Source organism: Eublepharis macularius, chromosome 18, assembly GCF_028583425.1.
Source record: "Eublepharis macularius isolate TG4126 chromosome 18, MPM_Emac_v1.0, whole genome shotgun sequence".
NCBI classification, from domain to species: domain Eukaryota; kingdom Metazoa; phylum Chordata; class Lepidosauria; order Squamata; family Eublepharidae; genus Eublepharis; species Eublepharis macularius.
The window spans coordinates 40150751-40176718 of NC_072807.1; the positions used below are offsets into that span (position 1 = coordinate 40150751).

Here is a 25968-nt window from a genome sequence, read left to right on the forward strand (position 1 = left end):
AATTCCCGGAGATTTGGAGCCTGGGGGGAGGGTGGGGTTGGGGAAGGGAGGGACCACAGTGAGCTAAACTGCCATAGAGGCCCCCTGTCCAAGACGGCCGTTTTCTCCAAGGGAACTGAGTTCTATGCCCTGGGAGATCTCCAGGCCCCGCCTGGAGACTGGCAATCCCAGCCGCCGCGGGCCTCCGACCCCAGGGGGGCCCGATCTCCAGCCCCTTGCCTCCGAACTTTGCGCGCCGATTCTGCTCCGCGGCAGCCCGCCTCCTTCCCACTCTACTAGAAGATTCTTCTCCTTCGCCCAGTCCCGTCCGTCGTTTTATCCTTAAATAAAGCGGCGCCGGCGCGCTCTGGCCGCGGATCTCGCCCGCGTCTCAAGCGCTCGGCGCGCCGCTGCGAGGAAGAGCGTGGCCAGCAGGGGGCAGCAGGCGCCCGGGAAGGGCCAGGTGGCCTCTTCGGCGCGCGTCGCGGGTTGAACCCAGGCCGGAGGGGGGGGCACCTTAGAGTCCTGAATTGAAAGAGGGGCGGGGGCGCAGGGCCTGTGCAGGGCTGGGGGGGAGGGGCTCTGGCAGAAGAGGACCCAGAGGGGGGCGGGGAGGTGGCTGCCAAATCAGCGGGGAGCAGGAAGAGCCTTCTCAAAGGGGGGGGGTGCCTAGTGCGCGGCGCCCGTTCAGCCAGACCCTCTTGTCATTGCCCCCCCCCCCCACCCTGCGCGCTCTTCCTGGCGTGCTGCAGGCGCTTGACTGACTGGGGCACGATCCAGCCGAAGCTGAGCGTTTTTACGGCTGCGGCCCTCGATGATTTGACTTTGGAGTAAACCCCATTGGGAGCAATGAGCGTTACTTCCAAGCCACGCCGGATGCGGCAGGCGCTAAAGCTGAGCCGGCCTGTGCGAGAAAACGCTTAGTAGCTAAATGGAACCTCCCCCTCCAGTAGCAGTCTACCCCTGAATATCAGTGCGAGGCCGCCTTTGGTCCCCGGAGGAGGTAGGATGCAGGGGCCGGATCCAGAAGGCATGTCCCATGTGCCCCTTGCCTTGGGTGCCAGGACACCTCGCCTGGCCTTGTCAGCCTTTGGCATGTCTACTCAGAAGTAAGTCGCACAGAGTTTAGTGGGGCTTACCGCTAAGCATGCATGGGGGGCTCTGAGTTCGTTCCAACAAGTTTAACACCTCCAGGTTTTGGTTTAAGGGCCACCAGTTTCTACTGCGGTATCTATGTTTATTCTCTATTTATTTATTTAAATCCCACCTTTCTCACTGATACCCCCGGCGGGAGATTACACGGTGCGAGTGATACAATATAACCAACAGCCGGACCTTCAGGCAGCAGTTCTAAGGCCCCGTTGAATAGACTTCGGAGTAGACCTGCTTAGGGTCGCTTCCTCGCCGAGAAAAACAGAACCACCACCGTGGGAAAGAGCAGGAGTCCAGTAGGGCAGTGGCAGGGCAGGCGCTTTCGTGCGCCTTCTAGGAGCTACTGGACTCTTGCTCTTTCCCGCTGCCACAGACAGACTAACACGGCTGCCCATCTTGCTCTCTCTCCATGGAAGAACAGCCCCATTCAGGGAGAAGCCGCAACAGGGTGTGGTAGCAGGAAATCTGGACACAACATAAAGCTGAGCACGGAGATGAAATCTTTCTGAAACAAAACATAGCTCATCTATGTGGCATGTTTAGCAATGTGGAAACTCCCTAGGAGGAGCATATCTACCTGAGCAGACAGTACCCGGGAGCAGAGCCTATGGCCCCTGCCCCTACCAATGCACCTCCGAACACAGCCCTGTAATCTGGGAAGAAGGCCCGGCTGAATACTTCAGTTTCAACAAATGGTCTCTGAAGAAGAGAGCTGCGGCTCAGGAAAATCTCCTGCCCTACCACAGATTTTGTTAAGGGGCGACTGGACTCTTGCTCTTTCTACGGCTACAGACAGACCCGTCTTGATCATTTTTGCATAGTTTGCGGAAAGCCAGGCGGGTGGGAGCTTTCCTGGCCTCCTCAGGCAGGCCTTTCCGTAAGGCGGGGGCCACCACAGAGAAAGCCCCGTGTGGGCAGCTGTTGCTTTTGCCCAACTGCGGGGCGGTATCTGCAGAAGGCCCTGTCCAGACGAGCGAAGCTGCCACTGCAGAACGTAAGGGGAGGGGCGGCTGCACAGATACGAGGGGCCGAGGGCATGACGGGCTCTGCATGTGATGGTCATGAGGACCTTGAACTGAGCCCGTCACTGATGGGCACCCAAGGGAGTGACTGCGCCATGCAAGGGTGATGCCCGCCCCGTCCAGCTCCCGAGAGTAAACGAGCGGCAGAGTTCGGCACCAGCGGGAGTCTCCCGGTCGACTTCGAGAGGAGCCCTATGGAGGGAGCGTTGCAGTCGCCTAGTCTCGATGTTACCGGGCCGGGAGTCCAGGCGGCCAGGGAGGGGGTGGGGGTGGGGGTCCGCCTTCCAGGCTAGGCTGAGTTCGGAAGGGCCTTTTCGCGGCTGCCGCCCCCTGCTTCTCTGGCAGCAGCGCTGGGTCCAGCCGCAAGCTCTTAAGCGGCTCAGCCAGGGTCAGCTGGCCCCACGGAAGGTCGGAGGCGCAGCGTCCTGCCGGACCTCTGCTTTCCCAAGCAGCCCTTGTCCGTCTCTTCCTCCAAGCCAAGCCTGCCCCCTTCCTTTTCTGCTCACAACAACCCTGTGAGGTAGGACACGCTGGCAGAGTGGCGGTGGGGGAGTCACCTCGCGAGTTGCGCGCCTCCACACCCCCGCCCGCGCGGGCTCTGCCTGGAGCTGCCTCCCTGGGGGGGGGGGGGCTGGGCCCGGTCCCTCCTTTCCGCGCAGAGGGGAAGGGCCGCGCCAGACCGGCTTGCTCTGCCCGCCCAGGGATCGGGCCCTGCTCCCCTCCAGGGATCTCCCCCCCTCAACTTTTGGGCCGAACCCCGCCCCGCCCCGCCCCCAGCCGGCAGCATCGCCGCCCTTGGGCCGCTTGGCCGGCGGCGGGTCCGGGGTGCGCCGCCCGATCCGGCCAGGATGCTGGGAGGCCTTTGCCCCTACGCGGCCACCCTGGAGCTGAGCGCCGCCTGAAGCCAGCGGCTGCGGCCCCGGCCGGAGTGGAGAGCGCGGCCCAAGACGGCCTCTGGCCCCAGGCCCGCTGGGCGGCTCCTCTCCTCGCCCCTTCCCGGGGGCGGGGGCGGGGGGCAGCCTGCCCGGGGGTCTCATCCGCCCCTCGCGCCGGATCCCTCCGCTGGGCTGGGCTGGGCTGGGCAGGCTGGCCCTCGGCAGGGCGGCCAGGGGGCGGGGGCGAGGCGGGCGCGCCCTCGGGGCCTGGGCGGGGGCTGGCCCTGCCTCTCCGGCCCGCCGGCGCGCCAATGAGGAGGAGGGCCGGCCTCGACACCTGCCTATATACGGGGGCGGCCGCGGCGGCGCCGGCGCTGAGCCGAGAGGGAGAAGCTCGACGGCCCGCCCGCCATGACCTCCAGCAAGATCGAGCTGCCCGGCGGCGTGAAGGCGGACCCGGCGACGCTGATGGCCTCCCTGCAGCTGCTGCCCTCGCCCACCCCCAACCTGGAGATCAAGCACTGCCAGGTGGGTGCCGCGCAGCGCCGGGCTCGGCCAGCCTGGCCCGGGACGGAGGGCGGCGGGCGGCGCGGGTTGGACGGGGCGCGCCCGGTCTCAGCCTCCCGTTGCCCAGCAGGACCCGCAGCCGCGGGGGGTCGCGGCTTCTGGTGACGGATCGGGGGGCGGTCCGGATCCACAAAGGCCGCTCCGAGGCCGGCAGGTTGCGCCTGCGGAACCCGCCGGTGCCGGTGCCGGCGCTTCAGAAAGCGAACGCCGTCTCTGGCGCAGCCTCCTCGGCCTCGGGGCTTGCGCAGGAGATCTGCCCGCCCGAGCCAACCGAGCCTCCGTCTCCTGCTCCGACCGGTCCGGGTCTGTCCCGACCGCCGACGGCAGCCGAAGGCGCTCCTAAGCGCGGGCCGAGGCTTGCACCGGGCGGCTTGCCGGTGGGAGCGCGAAGCGGGCACGATTGCGTGGCCTCCCTCGGCGCTTGCCGAGCGCTCCGTCGGGGCAGGGCTGGGCCGGTGGTTCCCCTCCGCGCTGCTGGATCAGCCCCGAGGGCGAGGCGCGGAGGGCTGGCCGGGGTGCTTCGCCTGCGCGGGAAGTCCTTTGGGGCTCCGCCGAGAGCGCGGGGATGGCCGAAGCGCGCCGTCTAAGCAGCGGAAACGGCCGTGCGTTACTCGGGAGGCGGCGCAGCGCGCAGCCCTGGGAGGGAGCGCTGCCGGGCGGCAGGCAGGCTGCGGAGTGCCGAGTGGGCGTGCTCCGGAGTCGTGAGCTGGTCTACTCGAGCGCCGGCCGCCGTGCCAGTCGAGCGGCAAACCGAGACGAGTCCAGCGGCGGGTCTGCGGGGCCGCTGCCGCCCACCGAGGGCACGAAGCCGGGGAGGACGCGGGTGGCTGGCTGGCTGGCGCGGGTGCCTTCCTCCTGACCCGTCCCGTCCCGTCTCGTGGCGAAGGGAAGCGCCTGCGACCGCCCCCAGCGGCTCTGAGCTGCGGGGCCTGCGCGGCGCGGCTGACAGCCGGGCCCTGGGAAGGGGCGGCGAGCGGGAGCCTTTCCCTGGCCTCGGGGCTGCTCTCGGCGGGCCCTGGCAGAGTTGGCGGCGGGCGGTCCCGCGCCTCGGCCTGCCTGGTGCGCACAGAGCCTCTGTCCGTTGCTTGGCCCGGGCCGGAGGCTGCGGGAGGGGAGGGGAGCGGAGCGGAGGAGAGCGGGGCGCCCCGTCCAGTCCCGGACCGGGCGCCTGGAGCGAGTGAGAGCAGCCGTCTGCAGGGCCGCGAGGGCCGCCGCCGAGGGAAGCCGCGCCTGGCAAAGCGCCTCGTCCGCCAGATGCGCGGCAGCTCCTCCATCTCGGCCCGCCCCGCCAGTCTTGGGAGAAAACCGACGGGCAGCAAAGCCGCATCGGGGCCGGGCGCTCTCCGGGCCTCGGGCTCTTCCCTGGGCGCCTTCCTGCGGGGAAGGGGCGCTGGCCGGCCGGGGGGCGTCGGCGCTGCCGCTGGCTGCCTCCTGGCGCGGCCGCCTGACATGTTTGAGGCCACCCGGCGGAGGAGCGCAGAACGGATCGGGTGGGCTGGCAGCCCTCGGGGGCCGCGGACAGCCAAAGGACCCGACCAGGCAGCCGAGCCGGGCGAGACCCGCAGACCGGCCCCTGGGCTCGGCCACCGCTGGGGCTGCTGCCTTGCCTCCGGTGCGCTCTGCGCTTCAGCCTCCCGGGAGGACGGGAGGCGGCCCTGGGCTTCCGCCGTTGCCTTCCCCGCGGATGGCCAGCCCTTGTGCTTCGGGGCTAGGCTGGGGGCGGCCGCTTCGGCTGCGCAGGGACGGGGAGCTTTTCCACACTCTTCTGTTGCCAGCTGCGTCGCGCGTCGCCTCGAAGGGCGAATTTCAAGCTCGGAGAGCCGGCTGGCGGAGCGGTTAGAGTACGGGCCTCGGAGGAGCCGGGCGTGTGGGCCTGATGCGCCCTCCGGGTGCTCCCAGGCTCGGGTCCCCGCTCCGCCCGGGAAGCTCAGAGCGCCCTCGGGCCCCGCGCGCTCCCGGCCTAGCCCACCTCGCAGGGTTGTTGCGAGGGGACGCTGGCGGGGAGGCGAATGCCAGCCGCTCTGGGCCCGCGCCGGGGAGGAGGGCAGCCTGTCGGTGCAGTCAGGAAATGAAACCAATCTGATTTCTGCCCCTGGAAGTTGGGCGAGGTAACTCTGGGCCCCTTCCAAGGGCCGCGGGGCCCGGGCGGCGGGCTGCTGCCCCTGCCTGCGGAGGAGCGGGTCTGAGCGCTCGGCCGGCCTTTCCGGGGCCCCCTCCGAGTCCCTCCTAAGTGCCCGCCTTTGGAGCCCTCCTGAGCCGGCGGCCTGGGCAGCCTCTTGGCCCTTGTTCGGGGCCCTTTGCGGCCGCCCGGGCCCGGCGCAGTCTTGCCCTCGGAGCGGCGCGCCTTGGAAAGAGCCGTCGGTTCCTCTTTGCGGCGCCCGGAGCCCCCCGGCCCTTCGGCCTCTCCTGCGCGCTGAACTGGGAGGGCAGCTCCCGGCCCTGCAGATCGTCGTCTTTCGAGGAAACGTCGGAGTCCAATAGCACCGCCCGGGCGGGGGGTCATTTCGGGCATCGTCCAAAGGGCGGCCCGCGGTCTTGAGAGGGTCCGGCATCTCGCCTCCTGGCCTCTGCCTCTGCTTCCTGCGTGCGTGCGTGCGTGCGTGAGAGACTCCGCTTTCCTTTCTGCTTTCATGCTGATTCGATCAACTCCAATTTCCTAACTTCACGCAGGGAGTTTCACATTTGCTTCCTCTTTCAATTAAATCCACCCTCTTGCATTTTCGCAGGGTACCCTAGAGAGTAGCGAGTCATGCGAAGTCGACCCCCTGCAAGGCTGCTGAAATTTTCAACATGGGTCGTTAACTTGTGAGGGGCAGGAACGGCTTGAACCGCCGGCCTTGGAGGAAGCCGCTCCACGTCCCTGACACCGGGTCCTTTTCTTTGTATCTAGCAAATAAGCACAAAAATGCAGCGCCCCTCTCCAACAGTAATCCTCGGCTCTCCCCGTGATCAACGAATCTCAGGCCTAGGGTGACTTTTGCCGTTTTCCCAGGCGATGTATTGCATTCCTTTAATTGCTTCATGTATAGCTTGCCTTTCTCCCCACACGGCTTACTTCATTCTCCTCTCCTCCATTTTAGCCTCACAACAGCCCTGTGAGGTCGGTTAGGCTAAGCGTGTGTGACTGGCCCAAGCTTCCCTGGCAGAGTGGGGATTCGAACCTGGGTCTCTCAGGTCAGAGTTGAGCACTCAATCCACGATTCAGCGGGGGGGGGGTGTCAATGGCTGCCTTGCCCCTGGGCCTTATGAAGAATGCCTCCCTCCTTCTCTGATGCCTTCCCAAACAGAGGGTGCGAGTTGGCAGTCCCCGTGGGGGGGGCAGAGGAGTGGCAGCCCTTCCTCAAGACCCTCCTTCTGCCTGCTGAGTGGGAAGTCAGCGGTGCCTTCTGCTTGGCCCTTGCGGAAGGGCAGGGGGGCAGGCACAGTTTATTCCCCTTCCCCAGCTTGTCTCGGTGGGCCTCTGGGAACTGGCGCCCAGGCCCTGTATGTCAACCATCCGGCATCCTGCCCTACCAGGCCGGTCCTACCCACCTAAGACCGCTGGGCAATCCACTTGGGTCTACTGGTGGCGGCCCCAGATTTCGGCTCCCAACATTCAAGCATGTTGGCGTTGAGTCTGTGCCTGTGCCTCATGCAGGAAGCCAGGTGCCCTACCTCCTCAACCATCCCATTTGGTTGTTCCTGAAAACTCAACAATTCTTATGCAGTAAAAGAGCTTGAAAGAGGGACCCGTGTGAGAACGGGTTAAAGTGAGCAGGGCGAAAAGGATGGTCCGTCTCCTCCACTGCTCCCGTTCCAAATGCCACCCTGTAGAGTAGCCGTGGCACGTGGGGCTGGAGTTTTACGACCTGAGGCTCCTCTCCTCTCGGATGCTTCCGCAGCAGCCGTTCCTGTGGAAAAGGACCCTCGGCATTCCTCCCCCAACCTTTCTTGTCCTTCCTGTAGAATTTATAGCTAGGAGTTCTAAGACGCCGTGGAATCTTCTCCATCTGCCCCATTTCAGGAGGTCTCCTGCTCTCTTTTTTCTTTGTGCTGAGACAATCCAGAACCCCTCCAGGCCGTTTGTAAACACTTGCTCTTCTTTCTTTCCCTGCTTATTTTTGTAATTAGGGCTGGAATTCTAATAGTGGAAGGGACTGTAGCGCTAGGCCTGTGGTGAGGAAATGGATTACAGCAGCTATTCGAATGCCGTTTTCTGGATCTCTGGGGCACTTGTGTGTCCAGGCTCCTGTGTACAGTTCTGGTCTCCCCCTCCTGAGAAGCGTGTCACTGAGCTAGGAAAATAGTAAAGGGTCAAGTAGCACCTTTAAGACTAACCAGCTTTATTGCAGCATAAGCTTTCAAGAGCCACAGAGAGCGAGAGCGAGAGCGAGAGCGAGAGAGCGAGCGAGCGAGAGCGTGCTGTGGCTCTCAAAAGTTGGTTAGTCTTAAAGGTGCTACTGGACTCTTTACTATTTTGCTACTACAGACTAACACGGCCGACTCCTCTAGGAAAGGTACAGAAAACCAAAGATTTGGAGCACCTCCCTTCCAAAGAAAGGCTATAGAATGTAGACTGTTTCAGAGGACAAAAGGAGAACACCACAGAGGTTTACAATATATTTTATTTCATTTATTTAGGAGTCCTGCTATGGAGAATATGAAGAGTGTAACAGGATTTTTTCTTCCTCTCAGAAATCAAATAGTTAGATGAGCAGCCCACAGTCAGGCCAGTTTCTCACAAGTCCGTTTTATCTGGAATGGGCCTCACTTTTTCATAAGTTTATGGAGGAGAATCCTGAAGATTTCACAGCAAAACTGGCAGCAGTCCGGTGTTCCCCTTGCTGTCCTCCTGTCTTTTCTTCAGAGCTGGTTTGGGAGAATACTTTTGACGTCAAACACACTTGCATTGCTAGCCTGTCCAGGATCCACTGGCAAAGAGAGCCTGCAGCAAAGGGCAGGAGGAGGCGTGGGCTGGCCTTCCACTCCCTGCCGTTTTAATCACCTCTTTCCTGGTGCCTTTGAAACAGCCTGGGGGTGCAAAGAAGGAACATGATCTGGAAACGGTTAATTTAAAAGTTGATTACAGTAGTGATGGGAGTGATAAAAGTTTGTCCAAGGTTGGGGGATTTGGCTTGGAAGTAGAGATTTTTTGGTCCTCTGACTCATCAACAGCATAATTGCAGGCAGAGTCGCTTGAGAAGCAGGAGGGGCAACTGCCGGAGCTGTGTGAAATTGACCAGAATGCCAATTGACCATGTTGTTGAATTACACAGAGCAGCTTGAACTTGATTAAGTGCTGCCCTTTTTACACTTCAAGAAGGGACGGGGAGGGGGGCGCAAGGATTGGGGGCAGCTTTCTCCAAGACGTAACAGAGCTGCAAAATGTGTGGGGACTGGCCTCATGAGCCGGCCCTCTGTGGGACGCGGCAGACAGAAAAGGCGAGGCTGCCTCGACTGGCTTCCCGCTGGCACATTGCAGAGGGGCCACTGGTGCCCCAGCCACTCTCCTGTGCCAGGGTTGGAAAGGGAAGGATGGGTGAGGCCACCCAGTGACTTCTGCCCCTCTCTGCCATCCTAGTGTGGAAGGGGCCCCATTCACTGGGCGTGTGCACCCTGGAGAAACTGTGTCTGCCTCCTGGCTTGGGAGTGATGGGATTGATTGACTTTGCAGATCATGAATGAAACCTCCCAAGGCAGCCTCCCCCCCCCCTTGTGGATCACTCCTGCCATGAGGGGGGTACAGAGGCAGTAAAGCCAGGGGGCCTGGCCTCATGGGGGGGGGGACTGTTTTTGCTCTGAATCCAAGCAGGGACCCCCCACCCCCACCATCACTTCGTGGCAATGGCACGGGGAGGGCTGCTTCTTGCTCTTCTGGAGCCCCCTCTGGGCCATGTTGTCCAGTTCCTCCCAGAAGGAGCAAAGGTGCGAGCTTTGTGGGCCTCGGCAATTGTTCCGAGCATTTCCAGGCTGCTCAGAATGGCAGGGCCATCTTGGGGAGGCTTGCAGAGCTCTCTCCCAGTTGCTCTCTGCTTTGAAGGGAGCCACAGCCTCTGCAAGAGAAGCCACGAGGAGGAGGAGGAGGCTGTTTCCGTGTTCTGCTCCTGCCGCGCAGCTGCGGGCCCTGGGGATGTGCCTTGCAGTGGAGGCCAGCTGCAGGCCGAGCTCTGGCTGGAGAAAGGGGACTGCCTCCTCCAGATAGTTCCCAGGGCAGGCAGCTGCACAGCATGGGAAGAGCAGGGAGGGCCGCGTCTTCTGAGCCCCCAGACCCGAGAGCTCACCTGGGGACATGCTGCCTGCTTTCTCAGGAAGGGGGAGGCGGGCGGAGCATGCTTCCTTCCTCCGGCAGAGCCAGTCCAGGGGCTGCCTGGCCTGGAATCCAGGCCTAATTTGCTTTGGGCCAGGACCAGCCACGGGACTGTAGAAATGATGGTGGCAGGCCTTTGAGCATGTGCAGAGTGCTTTCCCTTCCATGATGTGGTAATGCAATGGGGCATCTCAGATTTCAGTCTGGTGGAAAGCGCTTTTTGACTGGGATAATGTGCCCAGCAAGGATGGTGAGGGCAGAAGCACATGGCAGGAGGGCTGAAGCCTCAGCACCAACCTTGGGCAGACCAGAATGGCTGCGCAAACTGCCGGGTCCAAACTCCTGCCGGTGTCCAAAGGAAACATTCCTGGAGTTCTGGTACAGCTCACCCAAGCTGGACAGGCTGCAATGGCTTGTGGGCAGCTGCTGTGTCATTGGGCCACTCTTTCGGCGGGTGGACTTTGCCGTTAGCTGCTTCGGAGGAGCAGCACGCCTCGTCCTTTGTCTCGTTTCCAACCATACTTTTCCAGCGATCGGCCACTTGGCTTCTCTGGCTCAGGCACCAACATTTCCTGGGAGTTCACAGCCCACTCTTTATATTTTATTTATTTAAGACATTTCTGTCCTGCTGTTCCAAGAAATTATTCAGTTATTACAAAACCCCACAAGCATTGACTCATTAAAGCAAACATGTTTATTTATTTTATTTACTTCCGTTATACCCCTTTTTCTCCCCATAAAAGGTCATTGGATAGATGGAAGAGAACATTGGTTGGGGGACAGAGGAAGATTCTGAGGCTGAGAGAGTTGCTTGTGCTTGCCAATGGATGGGATTTCCTTGATGGAATTGACAAACATGTTTCATTTTTATTTTTATATGGCCGCCTTGGCAAAGAGCGGTTCTTGTGTTTTTGAGTTGCACGTTAAGTGTTGTAGCTTACTTTGAACTTTGGGGTAAGTAGGAGTCCATTCTTTACTCAGACTTTTCAGTGAGGAATAATTCATAACTATTTTGTTTTTGAAAATGCCTCTCTAGATATTAAACCCTTTGGTATGTCTGTGGAATTCCACAAGTTTTTAAATTTATATAACAGCAATAACTGCTTTTTGAGGAGGGTGTGTAGGGCGAGGGATCTCTTCCTCTGCCCTCTGTACTGTTTCTCCCCTCCTGTTTTCGAACTGCACAACGTTGGTGGAAGCAGGTGCTCGGTGGAGTGGAGCTGGAGGCTGGAAACAGCCGGTCTTGGTGGATTGGGCCCTTTGGCTTCTGAAGAGGAATGAAATGAGTTTGCAAGGGAAGTATCCTTGAGTGCAAAAGGGCAGATGCAATTTTTTTATTGGAAATATTTATGCTCCACCTTTCTTTGTGGCTTAAAGCGGCTTACAGTAATAATTAAAACTAAATACCTGAACCCCCCCCCCCCCGAAGATGCCTGTGATGTAAAAGGCCTGGCAATGATTGATCCCAGGTGGGTCCCCTGAGGGGGGGACAGCCAGCACCTGGGAGCCTGAGGACCACTGATGGAGCCTGGGAACATCTGGGAGGAGGAGGAGGTCCTTCAGAGGCTTTAAATGTCATAATCAGCACTTAGAATTGAACTCAGAAACCAACTGGCAGCCAATGCAGATTTTTTCAAAATGAGCAAAATATGACCCCCAATATGAGACCCTGACAACAATCAGATCTCCATATTCTGGATCAGCTGCAGTTTCTGGGTCAATGCAGAGTGCATTACAGCAGTGCAGCAGTAAGGTGACAGAGGCATGGCTCGGAGTGGCCAAAACATCTGAATCTAAGAAAGAAGAGAGTTTGCAAACCAAGTGCAGCCGACAGACGGTGCTCTTGGCCTCCGTGCCCACCTGCTTTCCAAACAGTGAGGTTGTGTCCAGAAGTACGTCCAAGCTCTTAACTCGCGCTGTGTGTGCCGACTCCACTTTGTCCAGGACAAGGCAACCCTCAGCCATGCCCACTAGCACAGCATCTGTCTTGTCTGGTCTCAGCTTCAGCTTGATCTTGGTGAGCAGCAAGAAGCTATCCTTTGCACAGCGCATCACGGAAGGGCAGTGTTCCCAGGACACTGGACAGAGTCAGGGTCTGTCGGAGTCTATTAGATGCCAGGCCAAGGGAAGCTCGACCTTCTGAGGCTGCAGTATGGTGTGGAATGCCCACAGCTGGGGTGTGTGTGTGTGTGTGTGTGCGCACAACCAGAGGGAGGCAGTTGCCCAGCCTTCCTGGGGCTTTTGGTTGGCCGATGCTGCTGGTTGGCTGCTATCCTCAAGGAATCCTTGGCATAAACCAGCAGGCCACCTAGACATTTAGGAGGAAGGGTTGACTCCCCGCTTTGCTGCCTGGTGGAAGCAGTCAAGGGGATGAGAGCTCTTCTGTCCGCAGCTCCTGCTCAGCATATTTTCGCACCTTCGGGTATTTTCTGCCCTTGGCCAGAGCTTGCTTTATGCCTCTCACCGCAGATGTCATAGGTGGTAAGAGGCAGCTGCTCAGGAGGGGGTAACCTGATCCTGACGGATCCAAAGCTGTCCTCTTTCTGAACCCCGTTAATGTTCTCCCCTTTGAGGTTGGCTGCTGGGGGTGGGGGAGGTCTGCCAAGGCTGGAGCCCCAACCTGGGTGCCCCTGGCAGCCTGGGCCTCTTGCGCATTGGAGGGGCCTTCCCAGAGGGGTTTGCACATGCAGGAGGGAGACCCTTTTGGCAAAGAAAAAGTGCTAGTGGGGAGGCTAATTGAAGCCACATGTGCAAAGTTAACTTCAGAAATGCCCCTTCTCGGGCCAGAGCGAGTGTTGATAAGAGTTCCTCTTGTTTGTACAGAAATGCCAAAAGTCATTTGGGGCGCTTAATCCTTCCCGCCAGTTCCCGTGCTGTTTTTACTTGGTTGTAAAGCCTCAGGACACAAAGAGCCGGCACTGGTGCTCCGGTCAGGTCGCCTTTGAAATGTCCCAGCAGAAGGATCCGAGAGCGTCCAGGAGGCTGGCAGGGTGCTCACTGGAGCAAAGCTTCCCAAAGCTGCCGGGCTGTTTGCTTGGGCCTAGTGGAGACCTGGGCCCTTGGCAGGTCACTGGCTCGGCTGTTTGCCTCTGACCTAACAGATCTGGAGTTCTTCACATCAAAACCGAGTCTTGCTGAGCTGAGATCAAACAGGCAGAAGTGGAGGATTTGGCCAGTGATTTATCATGCCAGGGCGGGCGATCAGCCAAGGGGGGCCGCTCCACACACAGCTGTCAGGCTGCCCATTTCTCATTCCCTGCTTAGAAAAGGACTTCCAAGTGAAGGGGGGTAGGGGCTTTCCCCTCCTGCCTCTCTTGCCCCCCTTCCCCACTGGAATAAATATTGATAGAGCGCGGACCCTTCTTGAAAGCATCTTCTCTGAAGAAGGGCAGAAGTTGTGTAGGCTGATTAACGGCAGCAGGAAGGGCAATCTGGGTGCTTTCCCTAAAATAACAGGGGAGAGGTGGGAGCCCCACTGAACACTGAAGTGGGGCTGGGAATGATTCTACCCCAGAGCAAGCCTCCAGGGCTCAGCTTTCCTTAAAATGCAAGAAAGGACAATCCGGTAAACTCTGCTTTAAAAATAAGGAAGAAATGCTACCCACTGTTACGCAGGCAAAAAGGGTCGCCGTGGACCCGGAAGGGCTGCGCAGTCCAGTATTCTGTTTCCAGCAGCCAGGGCCCTCCTCTGCTGTATCCTGCCCTCTGGGCAAGCCTGGAGGTGGGCAGTCTAACTGGCAGGCCGATGAGCTTCTCCACCATAAACACCTTCAGAAGCCACCTGTGTGGGCGTCACATCCTGAGGGTAGTAAAGAGACTTCTTCCCTGGGATGCCTCTTCATTAGCTTCATTGAGTGTTGTGGAGGTCTAGAGAGAGCGCCTTGCCTCTTGTTCCAGGCCCTTCCTCAGTTTCCCCTTCCATCTATTCTAGGTTTCCAGCAGAGTTCACTCCTTGCTTTCAAGTTTCAGCTGAACACCTTCAAAGACAGGGTGGCAGGACCACAGGGCACCCTCTGAGCCTGAATCTCGCCAGAGTGTCCCTGTGCCCCTGTACCCATGCCCCCAGTGTGTCCCTGTCCCCCTGAGAAGCAGGCGGAGGGGCTGTGAGGCCCACCATGGCTGGCTTCTCTGGAAAGCGAGTCTCACACTCGCAACCTCCTTGCTTTGATTGCCCAGACATGAGACCGAGCGGCTGTGATACTTTCCCCCTGACAAAACCTCAGTTTGCAGGACAAGTTTTAGGGGTGAAAGTAAAACCCATGCATGAATTCCCGGTGTCAATTGCATGAATTGCTGGAGTTGTGCCAGCATCAAGTATGACCTGAGAGGCAGGTAGATGGGAGCTGGTCTTGGAAGGTGCTGAAGGGACTTTGTGCTGGGCAGACTGTTTCTTGTGCTGCTGTCATGGAGGTGGCTTCTAAGGCTCTAGTCCTCATCATCTGCACAGGAAAGCTTTCAGTGGCATGTGCTCTTTCTGCTAGCTGCTCGGGAGAGGGCTCGGGCTGGGATCTCCGAGGCCCTGAAGTCAAATGGGCTGGTTGGACCAGGGGTCTGACTCCAGCTGTCGAGCTGCACACCTTGGCATGTGGGGCTGGGGAGTCTGCGTCAGAGCCCCCAGCTCCAGCAGGGCCAGTCACTGTCTCCCAGCATAACCGACCTGACTGGGTTGCTGTGAGGATAACATGTCAGTTAAAGGACAGCCTGGAATGCCTCCCCTCAGCCAGAGCACATTCCCGGAGTCCGGCTCTTTCCACCCGCCTGGGACGCAAAGCATCCGTTTGGAAGGGCTCTGCAGCCAGCTGTAGGCCCTGGCAGGCGACACCGTTCCCTGGCCAGGAGTGTTTGGGTTTGTGTTGGAGCAGGACCACAAAGCAGAAAGACACGCTGTGCCTTGGATTGGCTGGGCCTCCCCCCCCCCCGCCCTTCTCTGCACTGGAGCTCTTGACAAGTTTCCAAGAGAGAGGAAATGAAGTTCCCGAGATGGGAGAGGAGAGGACATTTCCGGAGGCACAGGTGCCCCGTCTCGGCAATGTTATGAAATGTTTACCCAGGGCAATGGGGCTCTGGGATGCTTTGCGTGCCTCAAAAATTGTCCCCCGAAGTGCCCTTACGCAGACAGCTCCGCCAGCGCCAAGACGGGTGCTGAGGGCCAAACAGCTGGGGTTCCGCCTGCATCTCCGGCATTTGGTGCCCCCTCCCTCCCTCCATGGGCCTTGCAAAGGATCCCGCCTGTGTGGAAGGGGGTCCCTGGATGGGGCTGCAGCCATAACCAGCTCCTAAAGCAGTGCAGTGGGGCTGGGAAATGCCGAGCCGCCCAGCCACAGACACCTCTCCTTGGGGAAGCTCTTATTATGTAGAAGTTAAAATCTTCTTCCTGTGCTGGGCTTGGGGGGGGGGGAGGCAAAAAGCTAGAGCAGCCAGAGGACAAGAACACCCTGCATTAAATCTATGGGAAAATGATTCCCTCTCCAAGGAGCTCTTTTCTGCCCACCAGCCAAAGTTTGCCCTGGTCTGCTTGGGAGCTCCTGGAATGCACCAAAGGAGGAATGTGAACCATCCCCACAGGTCCCCTCCCAGGACAAAATTCCAGACTGCCAGTGTAATGTTCGGAACGGCTGCGTTTCACAAGCGGTTGGAGTTACGGGGAGGAATGCCTTCCAACCCCTGTTGGTGGAGCGTTTGTTTTTTTTAAGGAAGGGGTGCTCCTGGCCAACCCCCCCTTTGCCCCCCCCCCAGGAGGGCATCAGAAGGCCAATCAGTCCCTGCTAAGAACCACACCGGAAATCCTAGGGGTGTGTGTATGGTGGGGTGTATATTATCTAAAATTTAAACGTGGCGAGCACATAAAGGAGACCAAGCAGAATTTGGAAAGCATCTTGCAGGTGAAAGGGTTCCTTGGGACACATTTGCCAGTTCTGTGGGCCTGAGCCTGCCCACAGGCTCCTGCTTCAGTTCTTGAAGCCAGGCCTGGCCAGAGGGGTTTGCTGCCTGGGCCTCCGCCAGAGAGTGCTGCTGCCTCCCACACAACCCTCCCAGCTTGTTGCAGTCCCTGCAGGAGGGGCCTTGCTCTACTGCCCACTTAAGAGCTCCTCTGCCTGAGGCAGGGCCTTCTCCGTAGTGGCTTTGAGGTTCTCGAGGGCCGTTTCCACACGGCTTACCTTTTGCCAGAACACAGCGTATTCTTGCGTGATAACAACATCTTCCTGGCGCGATTTCGTGCATGAAGACGCTGTGTTCCGGCAAAACGTAAGCCGTGTGGAAATGGCTGAGGTGTCTCTTGACGGTGCTGCTCTTGTTGGGGCTCAGGTGGCCTGAGCAGCTTTCTGGAGACCTGCCCTTGGGGCGGCTTCACTCGCTGTTTCCCAGCTAAGCAAATGTCTGGTTCTTGTTATCTGGGCTTCATCTTGCTTGCTGCCTCATGGAAAATGGGTGAATAAAGCCCAGCGATCCCAGTTCTGTTCATGTCTGGACAGCTCTGGTCAAAAGTGAAGGACGGAGCGTGGAGCTGGGGCCACAGTGGGCAGTTGTGCTGCACAAGCTGCTCTTGGCGAGGGGATTACTTTGTGGGAGCAGCTCCTGCCTTCAGGCTGCTGCTCCGGAAGCCCCTAAGGGAGGTCAGATTCGAGCAGGGCTCAGGCTACACCCCAGCACTCAGCTTTGGTAGAGGGGGCCCTGGCCACGCCGGCAGGGAAGTCTCTCAGCATTAAGAGGCTGGCATGGCTCGGGAGATGCTCCCTGACTTGAAGCTTGGGACTCTATGCCTGTGGCGAGATACAGACCAAACCAGCACAGGGACTTATCCAGCCAACCAGCTCTCTCCATAGCTATTTGCTGCGGTGGCTCAATTGAGCCTCCATGTCCAGAGGCAGTGTACCTTGGAATAACACTTAGCTGGGGAGCAGCACCAGAGAGGGCCTTCTGACAGCAGCTGGTTGGCCTCTGAAGGACCCAGGCTGGATGGGGTGCCAGCAAGACTGTTGGGGTGCAGTGGGAGGGCCAGGTGAGCGGGGGGAGGGAGGGCTGGGGCAGACAGGGCTGGGTGGGGGCCACAGGTGCCTCTATCAACTCACAGAGCACAGCTGGTGCAACTTCCAGCAGGCCCTGGATGCCTTTGGGGATGGCTGCTGAGAGTAGCATGGGGGAATTTGCCTTCCTCTTGTCCCACTGCAAGCACTGGATGTGCAGGGTTTGGAAGCGTGGTTGCAACTCAACTCCTTTGCGGCAGACCCAAGAGGGGCAGTGTCTGCTCCTCGGTGGGCAGTGAGGCAGCCCCCCTCCCTTCAGCCCTCAGCCTGCAGGTGTTCTCGCATGTCGCCTGGAACGTGGGTGGGGGGGGGTGCCACCTGATCCTTATCCTGGGGCTTCCTGAAGCCTCAGACGGTATTTCAGCATTTTTAACATTGTCACTAAGGAACTGTCTTTGTGTGGGAATTCAAGAGCTCCCCTGCTTTGAGATCCCGTCAGGGCCCAGAGCCCAGATTTTCCTCTGGAGGCTGGGGAGGGGGCAGCATTTCCCCTCTTGGCCACTTTGGCTTTCAAGAAATGTTTTTGCCTCTCTGAGTTACTCCCCAGGTCTAGTGAGGGTCTCCCCCGCAACACACACACTGGCTTATTTTGTACCCTAAACAAATTGACTTGAGCTGCTCACAATGCCGCATAGCTAACACATGATGCGGTGTGTGTGTGTGTGTGACATCTCTGCCATCCACCAACATTCTCCCTCTTGCAAGCCACAAAATGTAACACTGGGGTTCTAACCAAAACAAATGACCTCAGCAACTCTTGGGAAACTGGAGTGGTTAATCAGTTACCTTCTTTGAAAAAAAATATGCTTAAAGCTGAATTAAGTTGTAAAAACCCCAGGCTGATTTACGGCGGCAGTCAGCCTTAATTAACATTGATTCCAGGGGCCTAGTAAATGTGGAATGCCCTTCACCATGGAGGGGGAACAATGTCCTCTCTGGGTGTCGTCCAATTTGCAGCATGATTTACCCTGAAGCCTGCCAGAACCCCTCCCAGGGTTATCCCTTTTCTCATCTGGCCTTGGAGATGAGTTATATGCCATCCACTGATTGCAACGTTTGCTGTCCAATATTCCCCTTGATTTAACGTCACCTGCGACAAGGGTGGCTATAAATAAGGCAGAAAGAAAAGATGGGCTGAAACCCCAGCCTGGAGGCTTCCCAGTCCCCGCCGTGTGTCACTCCCTGTCCGGCCCGTGGCCTGGCGTTTTTACGAACTGGCCGTAATGCAAGTCGGCTCGAATGTCCGGCCCTCCACAGGCTCTGCTCCTCCTCCCTCCTGGGTGATGGGCGGCCAGCCGGGGAAAGGACTACCTGACACCGGCTGGCCTTCCAGGAGTGAGTGATTTCCACACCAGCTCTTGGCTTGTGAAGCCGCCAGCTGCCGGGTCTCAGGACTTGAAACTGTTCCAGAAGTTTTGGACGAGATCCTTTATATGAGCAGGAGAGTAAATACACCACTTTTACTGCCAATTTGAAGGCGCTCGGTTTACAGTAACGAGCTTGCTTTAGGCTGTGCTTTGTTTATAGAAAGTGGAACAGGAAGAAATGAACATTAACCATTAACAGTAGCAATTCCTGCCGCCTTGATGCTCTCTCTCTCTCTCTCTCTCTCGCACGGCTGTTTTGAAACACTGTCACCAGCAGCGGCTTTGTGCAGAATAAAACCATTAGGGCTGCAGCAGACCCAAGTGAGGGGGGGGGGAAGGGAAGCCTCTTAAACAGCACTCTCAGAATGGCATCTGTGGAACCCCTTGCCACAGGATGCTGGCATGGCAGTGAGCACTGGCACTTTTGGAAGAGGATCAACAAACCGAGATGCCAGGCTGGGCTCCTCCTTGCTTCAAGCAACAAGCAAGCTCCACAGCTGTGGCCTGGGCCAGCAGGGATCCCCTTGTATGTGCAGCCCGAGGAAGCCTCTGCAGTAGGGGTGGCTGCCCTCCCCGCATCTCCTTCCTCTCCTGGCGGCACAGGCCATGCTCCTGGGCCAGTTCTAGTTGTGACTCACAAGGACAGGCCTTGCTTGAGGTGCCTCCAGCGGGGCCTGGTAGCTGGAAGCTCAGGCATGCATGGCGTCTTGTTAGAATGAAGGCGCCTTCCACAAGTAACACATCTTGAGCGCCATTCAAGGTGGCTGGTTCGGACTCAGCAGCTGGGCATGGCATCTTGGGTACAGCCCGCCTTGCGCATTTGTTTCCATGAGGTCTGTGCCAGCAAATGCCCCATGGAAAGAAGCATGTGGGGCTGGAGCATGCACCGCTTGGATTTTCTGTGGCATGCAGCAAAGCGTCTTAGGCTGGCCGCGTTTAGGATAAATGCCACCCTCAATTCCACGCTGGGCTGTTCTGTCTCAATCCACTCTTTTTCTCCAGGGAGAAGAGCAAGTTGGAGATGATTTCACATTGTCTGGGTGATTCCCATGACAAAATGGTTTATGTTTTGAGATGGGGGGGGGTGTTGGATGCCCATCTTCACTCCTTTGCCTTCGTTCTAGATAGGTGTGCGGTTTTAATGATTTGGGTTTTGCAATTCCCCTTGTGTGGCTGAGAATCCCAATTTCAGTTTCTGGCAATCCACTTAAGGGTTTAAATCCTATTTCTGTTGCGAAAGGTCTGTTGATTTGGGGTGACAGACGCTTCAAGACTCCCATGTGAAATGGCTGGAGTGGGGGGTGGGGGGACATGGATGAAATCCTACCCCAGGCACCTTCTCTGGGAAGTGGCTGGGTGGCTTTCTGTATGGTTTTGCAACTAAAACCTACAAGCATCCCCCAAATCACCCATGCTTTTATATAAAATATAGAGTTGTGCGTACAAATATGCACCTTTTTAATTCCACTCATTCTAAGGGCCTGTGTTGAAAACCAACAGAAGAGTTAAGGTTTGTGATTTTTAAGGCTTATTAGTAGCGTTCTCTCCCCCTCTTGCACCCAAAGTGAAATCCACAAGTTTTAAAATACTCAAACAACATCAACGACAAACTGGCACCACCACTGAGAGCAAGGGGAGCTGTTTGCTAAAGACTGGCTAGCAGGGAGTGGCCCCTGCTTGGGAGCCCATATGAACTTGGCCTAGGAGAGTCCCTGCTTGAAAGCATCTTCTGGGGATATCCCAGAGCTCGCATCCAGCACCCCAAGTGTGCCCAGCCCCTGCAAACTAAGAATCTGGCTGGAAACACCTTTCAAGGCACTTGAGTTGGTGTTCCAGGGAGTCTCATTGCCCAGCCATCTCTGCCCTGTGGTCTAGCAGAGCAAGGCAGAGATGGGCTGGCAAGGGCCTTTTTGGACAAATCCCTTTACAGAAATCCCTTTTTGTTTTTCAGATTTTTATCAACAATGAGTGGCAAAATTCCGAGAGTGGGAAAGTGTTCCCGGTGTACAATCCAGCAACTGGAGAGCAGATCTGTGAAGTGCAGGAGGCTGAGAAGGTATCGTGCCAGGGTGGACTCCACCCCACGTGGTAGCTGCTCCCTGCCACGCTGCAGAACCCATTGCCCACTGGCTTGAGGAGGGGCGCCTTGGGCACCATTGAGAGGATTATAGTGAAAGGCATATGAGAATGAGAACGATGGCTCCAAATGGACACGCGCGCACATGTACGGGAGCGCGCGCGCGCACACACACACACACACACACACACACACACACACACACACGGCCTCAGCCAGCAGCAGCATTTTGGAGGGTCTTGGGCTTGGCTGCTAGAAACGTCCTCCTTCCAGGTGCTGAAGTCCCACAGCTCCTTGCAACGGATGCTGCTGGGAGCCGCTTGCAGAGGGCTGGAGGCGCAAGGAGCCCTGCTGAGAGGCAGTTGCCAGAGCACCTGCAACCCAGGGGAAGGGTTCTCGCAGGCTGGGGAGTGTTTCCAGGGGAGGCTGCGGTGGGAGTGTTCAAGGAGCCAGAAGGGAGCTCTTTCGTTTGGGTTGGGTTGGGGGAATGGCTCAGTTTGTGTTACACCTGAGGACTGTCCACCTGTCAAGTGCATTTTTAAAAATCCTGCCCTTCCTCCAAGGAGCTGGGCGGAGGGCACGTACTTGGTCTTCCTTCTCCATTTTACCCTCCCAACAAGCCTGCAATGTAGGTCATCTTTGGAGCTTCACAGCAGTGTGAGGATTGAACTCGGGTCTCCCAGATCTTGGTTAGATGCTACAACCATAATATCACCTGGGCGCATCATAAGCTGGCCAAGATTTTTCTAGGCCAGATAAATACAAAGGCTGGTGATGTCACTGGCGCTTGTGAGAAGCACATGGGCCTGACGTGCTTCTCCCCTCAGCCACCCAGAAAGGCGGCCCCAATCCCCAGCCCAGGACCTCCCCCTCTTCTGGTGGTGCCGTCCTGCAGCAGCCTCCGATTTTCGGTTTGGTCTTTCTGCTCTGGCCGGAAGGGGCATGTGTGCATGTGCCTCTCCTAAGCTCTGCTTTAACCACGGACACCTGAATGGGAAGAAGAGGGCAGTGGGCGACCTGGAGAAGGGGGGGAGGGGAGGCCAACATCTCTCTCTCTCTTTCCATCTTCCAAAGAGTGATCCACAGACAGTAATCAATACACTGATTCAGGTAAGTAGACAATTACTGTCTGTTTTTCGGAGTGCTAAATTTACTGCACTTTTCGGGACCCCCTTGCAAAGTAACTCCATGCTTCCTGACTCAAAATGCATGCCATCAGTTAAGAATGAAATGTATGTTTTATTTTTAAAGTTACTGTGATACTGAGCAACAGGCTCTGTTTCTGGGTCGTTTGCATCTCATGCAGAAGCAGGGCCCAGCTTCGCCCTCGAGCCTCCCTCATCTGCCTCTTCCCTTCTGGCCTTGCAACTCTTTGGGGAGAGAATCGTGACCCTCTTAGGGGCTTCAGCCCACAGTATGCGATCCCTGACAGCTCTTGGTCCCTAAGGAGAGCGTCTGCCACCCCACCCCCCTTCCTGGCCAGTGTGGCTTCTACTGCTGTTGCACCTGGGCTGTTTGTGTTTCCCCTTGGCAGCTGGATACTGACAAAGCTGTGCGAGCTGCTCGCCTGGCCTTCTCGCTGGGCTCGGTGTGGAGAAGGATGGATGCCTCGGAAAGGGGCCGCCTCTTGGATAGGCTGGCGGATCTGGTGGAAAGAGACAGAGCGCTCCTTGCTGTAAGTTGTATGGGGACTGGGGTCTCCTCTCCTTGCTGGGTGTGAAACACCTTGGCCGTTTCGGGACACACATGAGACCCATCCATGGGTGAGTCTCCTCAGCTTTCTAAGCCAGTAGGTCTCCAGCTGTACTCTGGGGAGGGGGGTCTCCCTCGGGCAACTCAATGGCTAGACCAGCAATGATGGTCGTTCTTTCCAATTGCAGGGGCTTCTAGGAGGCATCTGCTGGCCCATACAGGTCAGGGTAAAGCCCAAGAGACCCGGGTAGTGGCCTTCATGCAGGCTGTGCTGGACAGGCACCTTGCAATGTGGGAGGCTAGAAAGCAGTCTGTGTGTTGTGTGCACATGATTTCATTCTGACAACAGCAGTGCCAGGCTCCAGTGCACAGAGGGCCCTTGGTTCGCACTGGGCAGTCCCTGCATTTGTGGCCTTGAGCAGTTCTCGCTTATTTCTGGGGTGGGTCACCCGTAGGGCAAGGGCGAGAGTTTGCCAACATCCCAATCCATTTGGATCAATGTGACTCCCCTTTTTTCCTGCCTGCTGTGCAGTCCAGGCACGATGCGCCTTAGCTCACGTGGCCGGAACCGACACGGTGGCCCTGTTAATGTTATTTTCCACATGTCAAGTGCTTTGAACTAAGCCAGCAAACATCTTAATTCCAGCTTTGTCAACACTTAAATCATCTTGCCACTAGCGTATGCTGTAAAATCGCCATGGGGAGAAGGGAAGGGCTCAGCAAGCCAAGCGGGCTCTCTGCCTGCTGCCGGATTTCTGATTCTGGAGCCAAATTCTTTTCTGAGCAGGGCCCACTGTGTCCAAAGCTGCTGGTTTCAGTGGTGGGATGGAGGCAGGCGGGCGGACAGACGGACGAGAGCTATTGCTCCGTAGCAGATCAGTGGGATTTATGGCTCATGTCCATTTGTGTGTTATACCTGCTTGCTGAGATGCATTTCCCCCAGCTTGGAGCTATCCTGGGCAGATAAGAGTGCCTCTTAAAAGTGATTTAAGTGATTGGTGGAAATTTTATGGGACCCCTTAAGAGGATATTTAAGACTCCCTCCCCCCACTGAGAACAGAATATCCCTGTAAAGAAGGGCCCGTGGCTTGCTCCCAGCCTCTCTGGAGAAGAGAGTGTTTATTTGATGGCAGTAAATAACAGGCTGTTAGCCACAGATAGGCCGGTTCTCAGCAGGGGGCTTGGCAGCCATGTTGAGCCCTTTTGACGGCGCGTTCCAGTCCTGGAGGTGTCCACTCCTCTCTTTCTGCGTTCTGATTAGGAGGGACAGGAGCCCGGAGAGCTTCGCCATGCTTTGATCATTTGAACAACCGGGAGGGGGGTTTGGGTTTTCATCTCTGCTTCAGATGAAAGAAGCTGCCAGCGGTCTGGCTAGCCAAGAGGCAGCAGCATCAGTGCCCTTCCCAGGCACAGCAATGGTCGATGGGCTCCGCTGAGGGCGGCAGAGCGGGAGGGATGTGGATCCAAGGACGGAGCCCCGCATTGCTCCCAGTTATTGCCACGGGGCTTGCACGAGAGCTTCCGGGGTGTGTGTGCTGAGTCAAGGGGGCTTCATTCTTCGCCTCACTGGTTTCTGGTGCCAAAGGTGAAGAGGCCAGAAGGCACTCAAAGTGGCACCTTAATGTAGCTAAAGAGGCTTAGAGGTGGCCAATGTCTATGTGGGAGACCTCCTCCTCCCCAGTCCATCCCGTTGAGATCCATGAATCACATTCAAAGGACCCTCCATTCTGGGACACGTCCTGTACCCCCACAGGTAGCCCCAAATGTTGGAAGATGCTCTCTGGGCATGCTTATGCACTCCAAAGGCTGGTGGACATTTTCATGCCCTCTGCAGGCAGCCAGCTTCCTTTGCAGACTTGTAGGGGGTGCTGAGAAGCAGTTGCGTGATCACAGGAGATTTGGGGGGCATCCTTGACTCCCATGAAACTCTATGGCTCAGGCTGCTTGCACGGTTGGGTTGGCCTGCACCTGATGAGCCCCCGGGGGCCATTCCGCTGATATGGGGAAGGGCCATCCCGCATGGCTTTTCACTGGCAGGTGCAGATGTTCCAGCCATGAGGAGCTCCTCAGTTGATCTGAGTGGTTCTGAAAAAGCATCCGTGGAGAAGGCTCGCCATGGCCTACAATGCCCGCTGGGGTGGGTCAATACCAGGACCTCGTGGGTCATACCCTAAGGGCGGTGAGTCACCTGTGGCACCTTCTCTCTGGAAACGTTAGCCATAGGAAGGCAAGGCCGTGCTCCACGCCTTTCCTTTGGGTCTCTTCTGTCCCCAGACCATGGAGTCGCTGAACAGTGGGAAGCCCTTCCTGCAGGCTTTCTATGTGGACCTTCAGGGCGTCATCAAGACCTTGCGGTATTACGCCGGCTGGGCAGACAAGATTCATGGGACAACCATTCCTGTGGGTGAGTCAACTCCTTTGAAGTGACCGCTCCTCCCTGGGATGACATCTGTCCACCCTCCTCCTTCCTTTTGATCCCTTCTTTCCTTCAAGGAGCTCAGGGTGTCATTGCATGGTTCTCCTTCCCCCACTGGATTCTCACAGTGACTTTGCCAGGCAGGTTGACACTGTTCCGATTCACACATTACAGTGTACACAGATTTGGTCTTGGGCCCCCTCCCTGTGAAACAACCAGCAGGTTCCCTGACTGCTGCAAGTGTGGTGCCCAATTCCAAGCAGCTCTGTGGTGCACTTAGGGACAGAGCTTCAGCCTTCCTTCCCCGTGCCATTTTCCTGACCCGAAACATCCAGGAGGGGCTCTCTAGCCTGTTGGGAAGACTACTCCGGGGGATTCTAGAGTGCTTTAGTGGCAGAAGAGAAGCCTGTCAACTAGAGAGGGGAGAGAGCAAGGGGCAAAGGGGCAGGCGCAGAGAATGCAAGTTAGTATCCCAAACAGCACACATGCCTTTTTCTGCCCTTCCTGGAGGATCGTTTTCTGTCTTGTAGGCTCCTGAGGTTTATAGGGGAACAGTAAAACTTCCATGGTTTCAGCATCCTGGGGGTTTCCAGCTTCTCAGAGATCCCTCTTGAGGCCAGGGGGCCCATTTTTGTCAAGCTCAGTTATTCGGGTCTCACAAACGCCCATTTTATAGCGAGCATCGGGCAGCAGATGGACGCAACACTCGGCATTCCAACTTTAATCTCCATCCCCTGTGAAAGGAGAAGTTGAAACTTCTTGCCAGAAAGGAAGTCTAATAAACATCTCTATAAAATCCCACCTTAATTGCAAATGCCGAATGCTGGCGGAAGGTGTCGAGAAAGGGTGACTGTTTCAGAGTCTTGAGCTAGAGGGGGGCAGAGGGAAGGCTCTCTTGAGCAAAGACAGGCTGCCCGGCTGGATTTGGGAACAGCTTTGCATCAGTCTTGTTCAGGCATGAAGCGGGGCAGGGTGAGGAGAGGGGCTCCTTCATGAGTCTCTTGAAGACATCCCAAGCTACAAAAGCAAAAACCCCAGTGGGTCAGCCGGGGCCTTCTGCTCATCCCCTCCGTTCCTTGCATGGAGCCTTTCTCTGCGTGAGAAGCCCAGGGTGCTGGAGGAAGTTTCTCTCCGCCAGTTCAGAAGCCCCCAGTCCGCTGCCTGCCTCGCATAGGTGATGCAGCTTGGAGAGCAGTTGAGGACCATGCAAGATGTGTCGGCAGTTTCTCCCAGCAGGAATCCCCCAAACCACAAGACATCTGCTGGGGAGGTGTGAGGAGACCATGAAAGGCTGCCCTGAGTCCATCAGGCCCCTCCGTGGCTTGCTGGGTCTGGCCTGGCCTGCACCCAATCAACAGTCTGCCCTAACACTGTATCAGAAGTGATGATTGGGTCATTCCATTGCAAAAAGAGCAGGCAGAATTATCTGGTCTCCAAAGGGGCTGCCTGTTATGCCTCTGCATGCTGCTGCCCTAGGCTGGCTTCCTTCCAAACTTTTATTGCATGGGAG

The 25968-nt window shown here is 57.4% G+C and overlaps 1 protein-coding gene across 1 annotated transcript in view; it reads left to right on the forward strand.

The window, feature by feature from the left end:
- The first annotated feature begins 3420 nt into the window (after positions 1–3420).
- ALDH1A2 (aldehyde dehydrogenase 1 family member A2) overlaps positions 3421–25968 on the forward strand; it is a 41070-nt gene continuing 18522 nt past the window's right edge. Inside the window, exons 1-4 of the mRNA XM_055002552.1 lie at positions 3421–3556; positions 20225–20329; positions 21885–22025; positions 24317–24446. Of these exons, the coding sequence (XP_054858527.1) occupies positions 3440–3556; positions 20225–20329; positions 21885–22025; positions 24317–24446 (493 nt within the window). The 5' untranslated portion in view covers positions 3421–3439. The remainder of the gene's footprint in view (positions 3557–20224; positions 20330–21884; positions 22026–24316; positions 24447–25968) is intronic.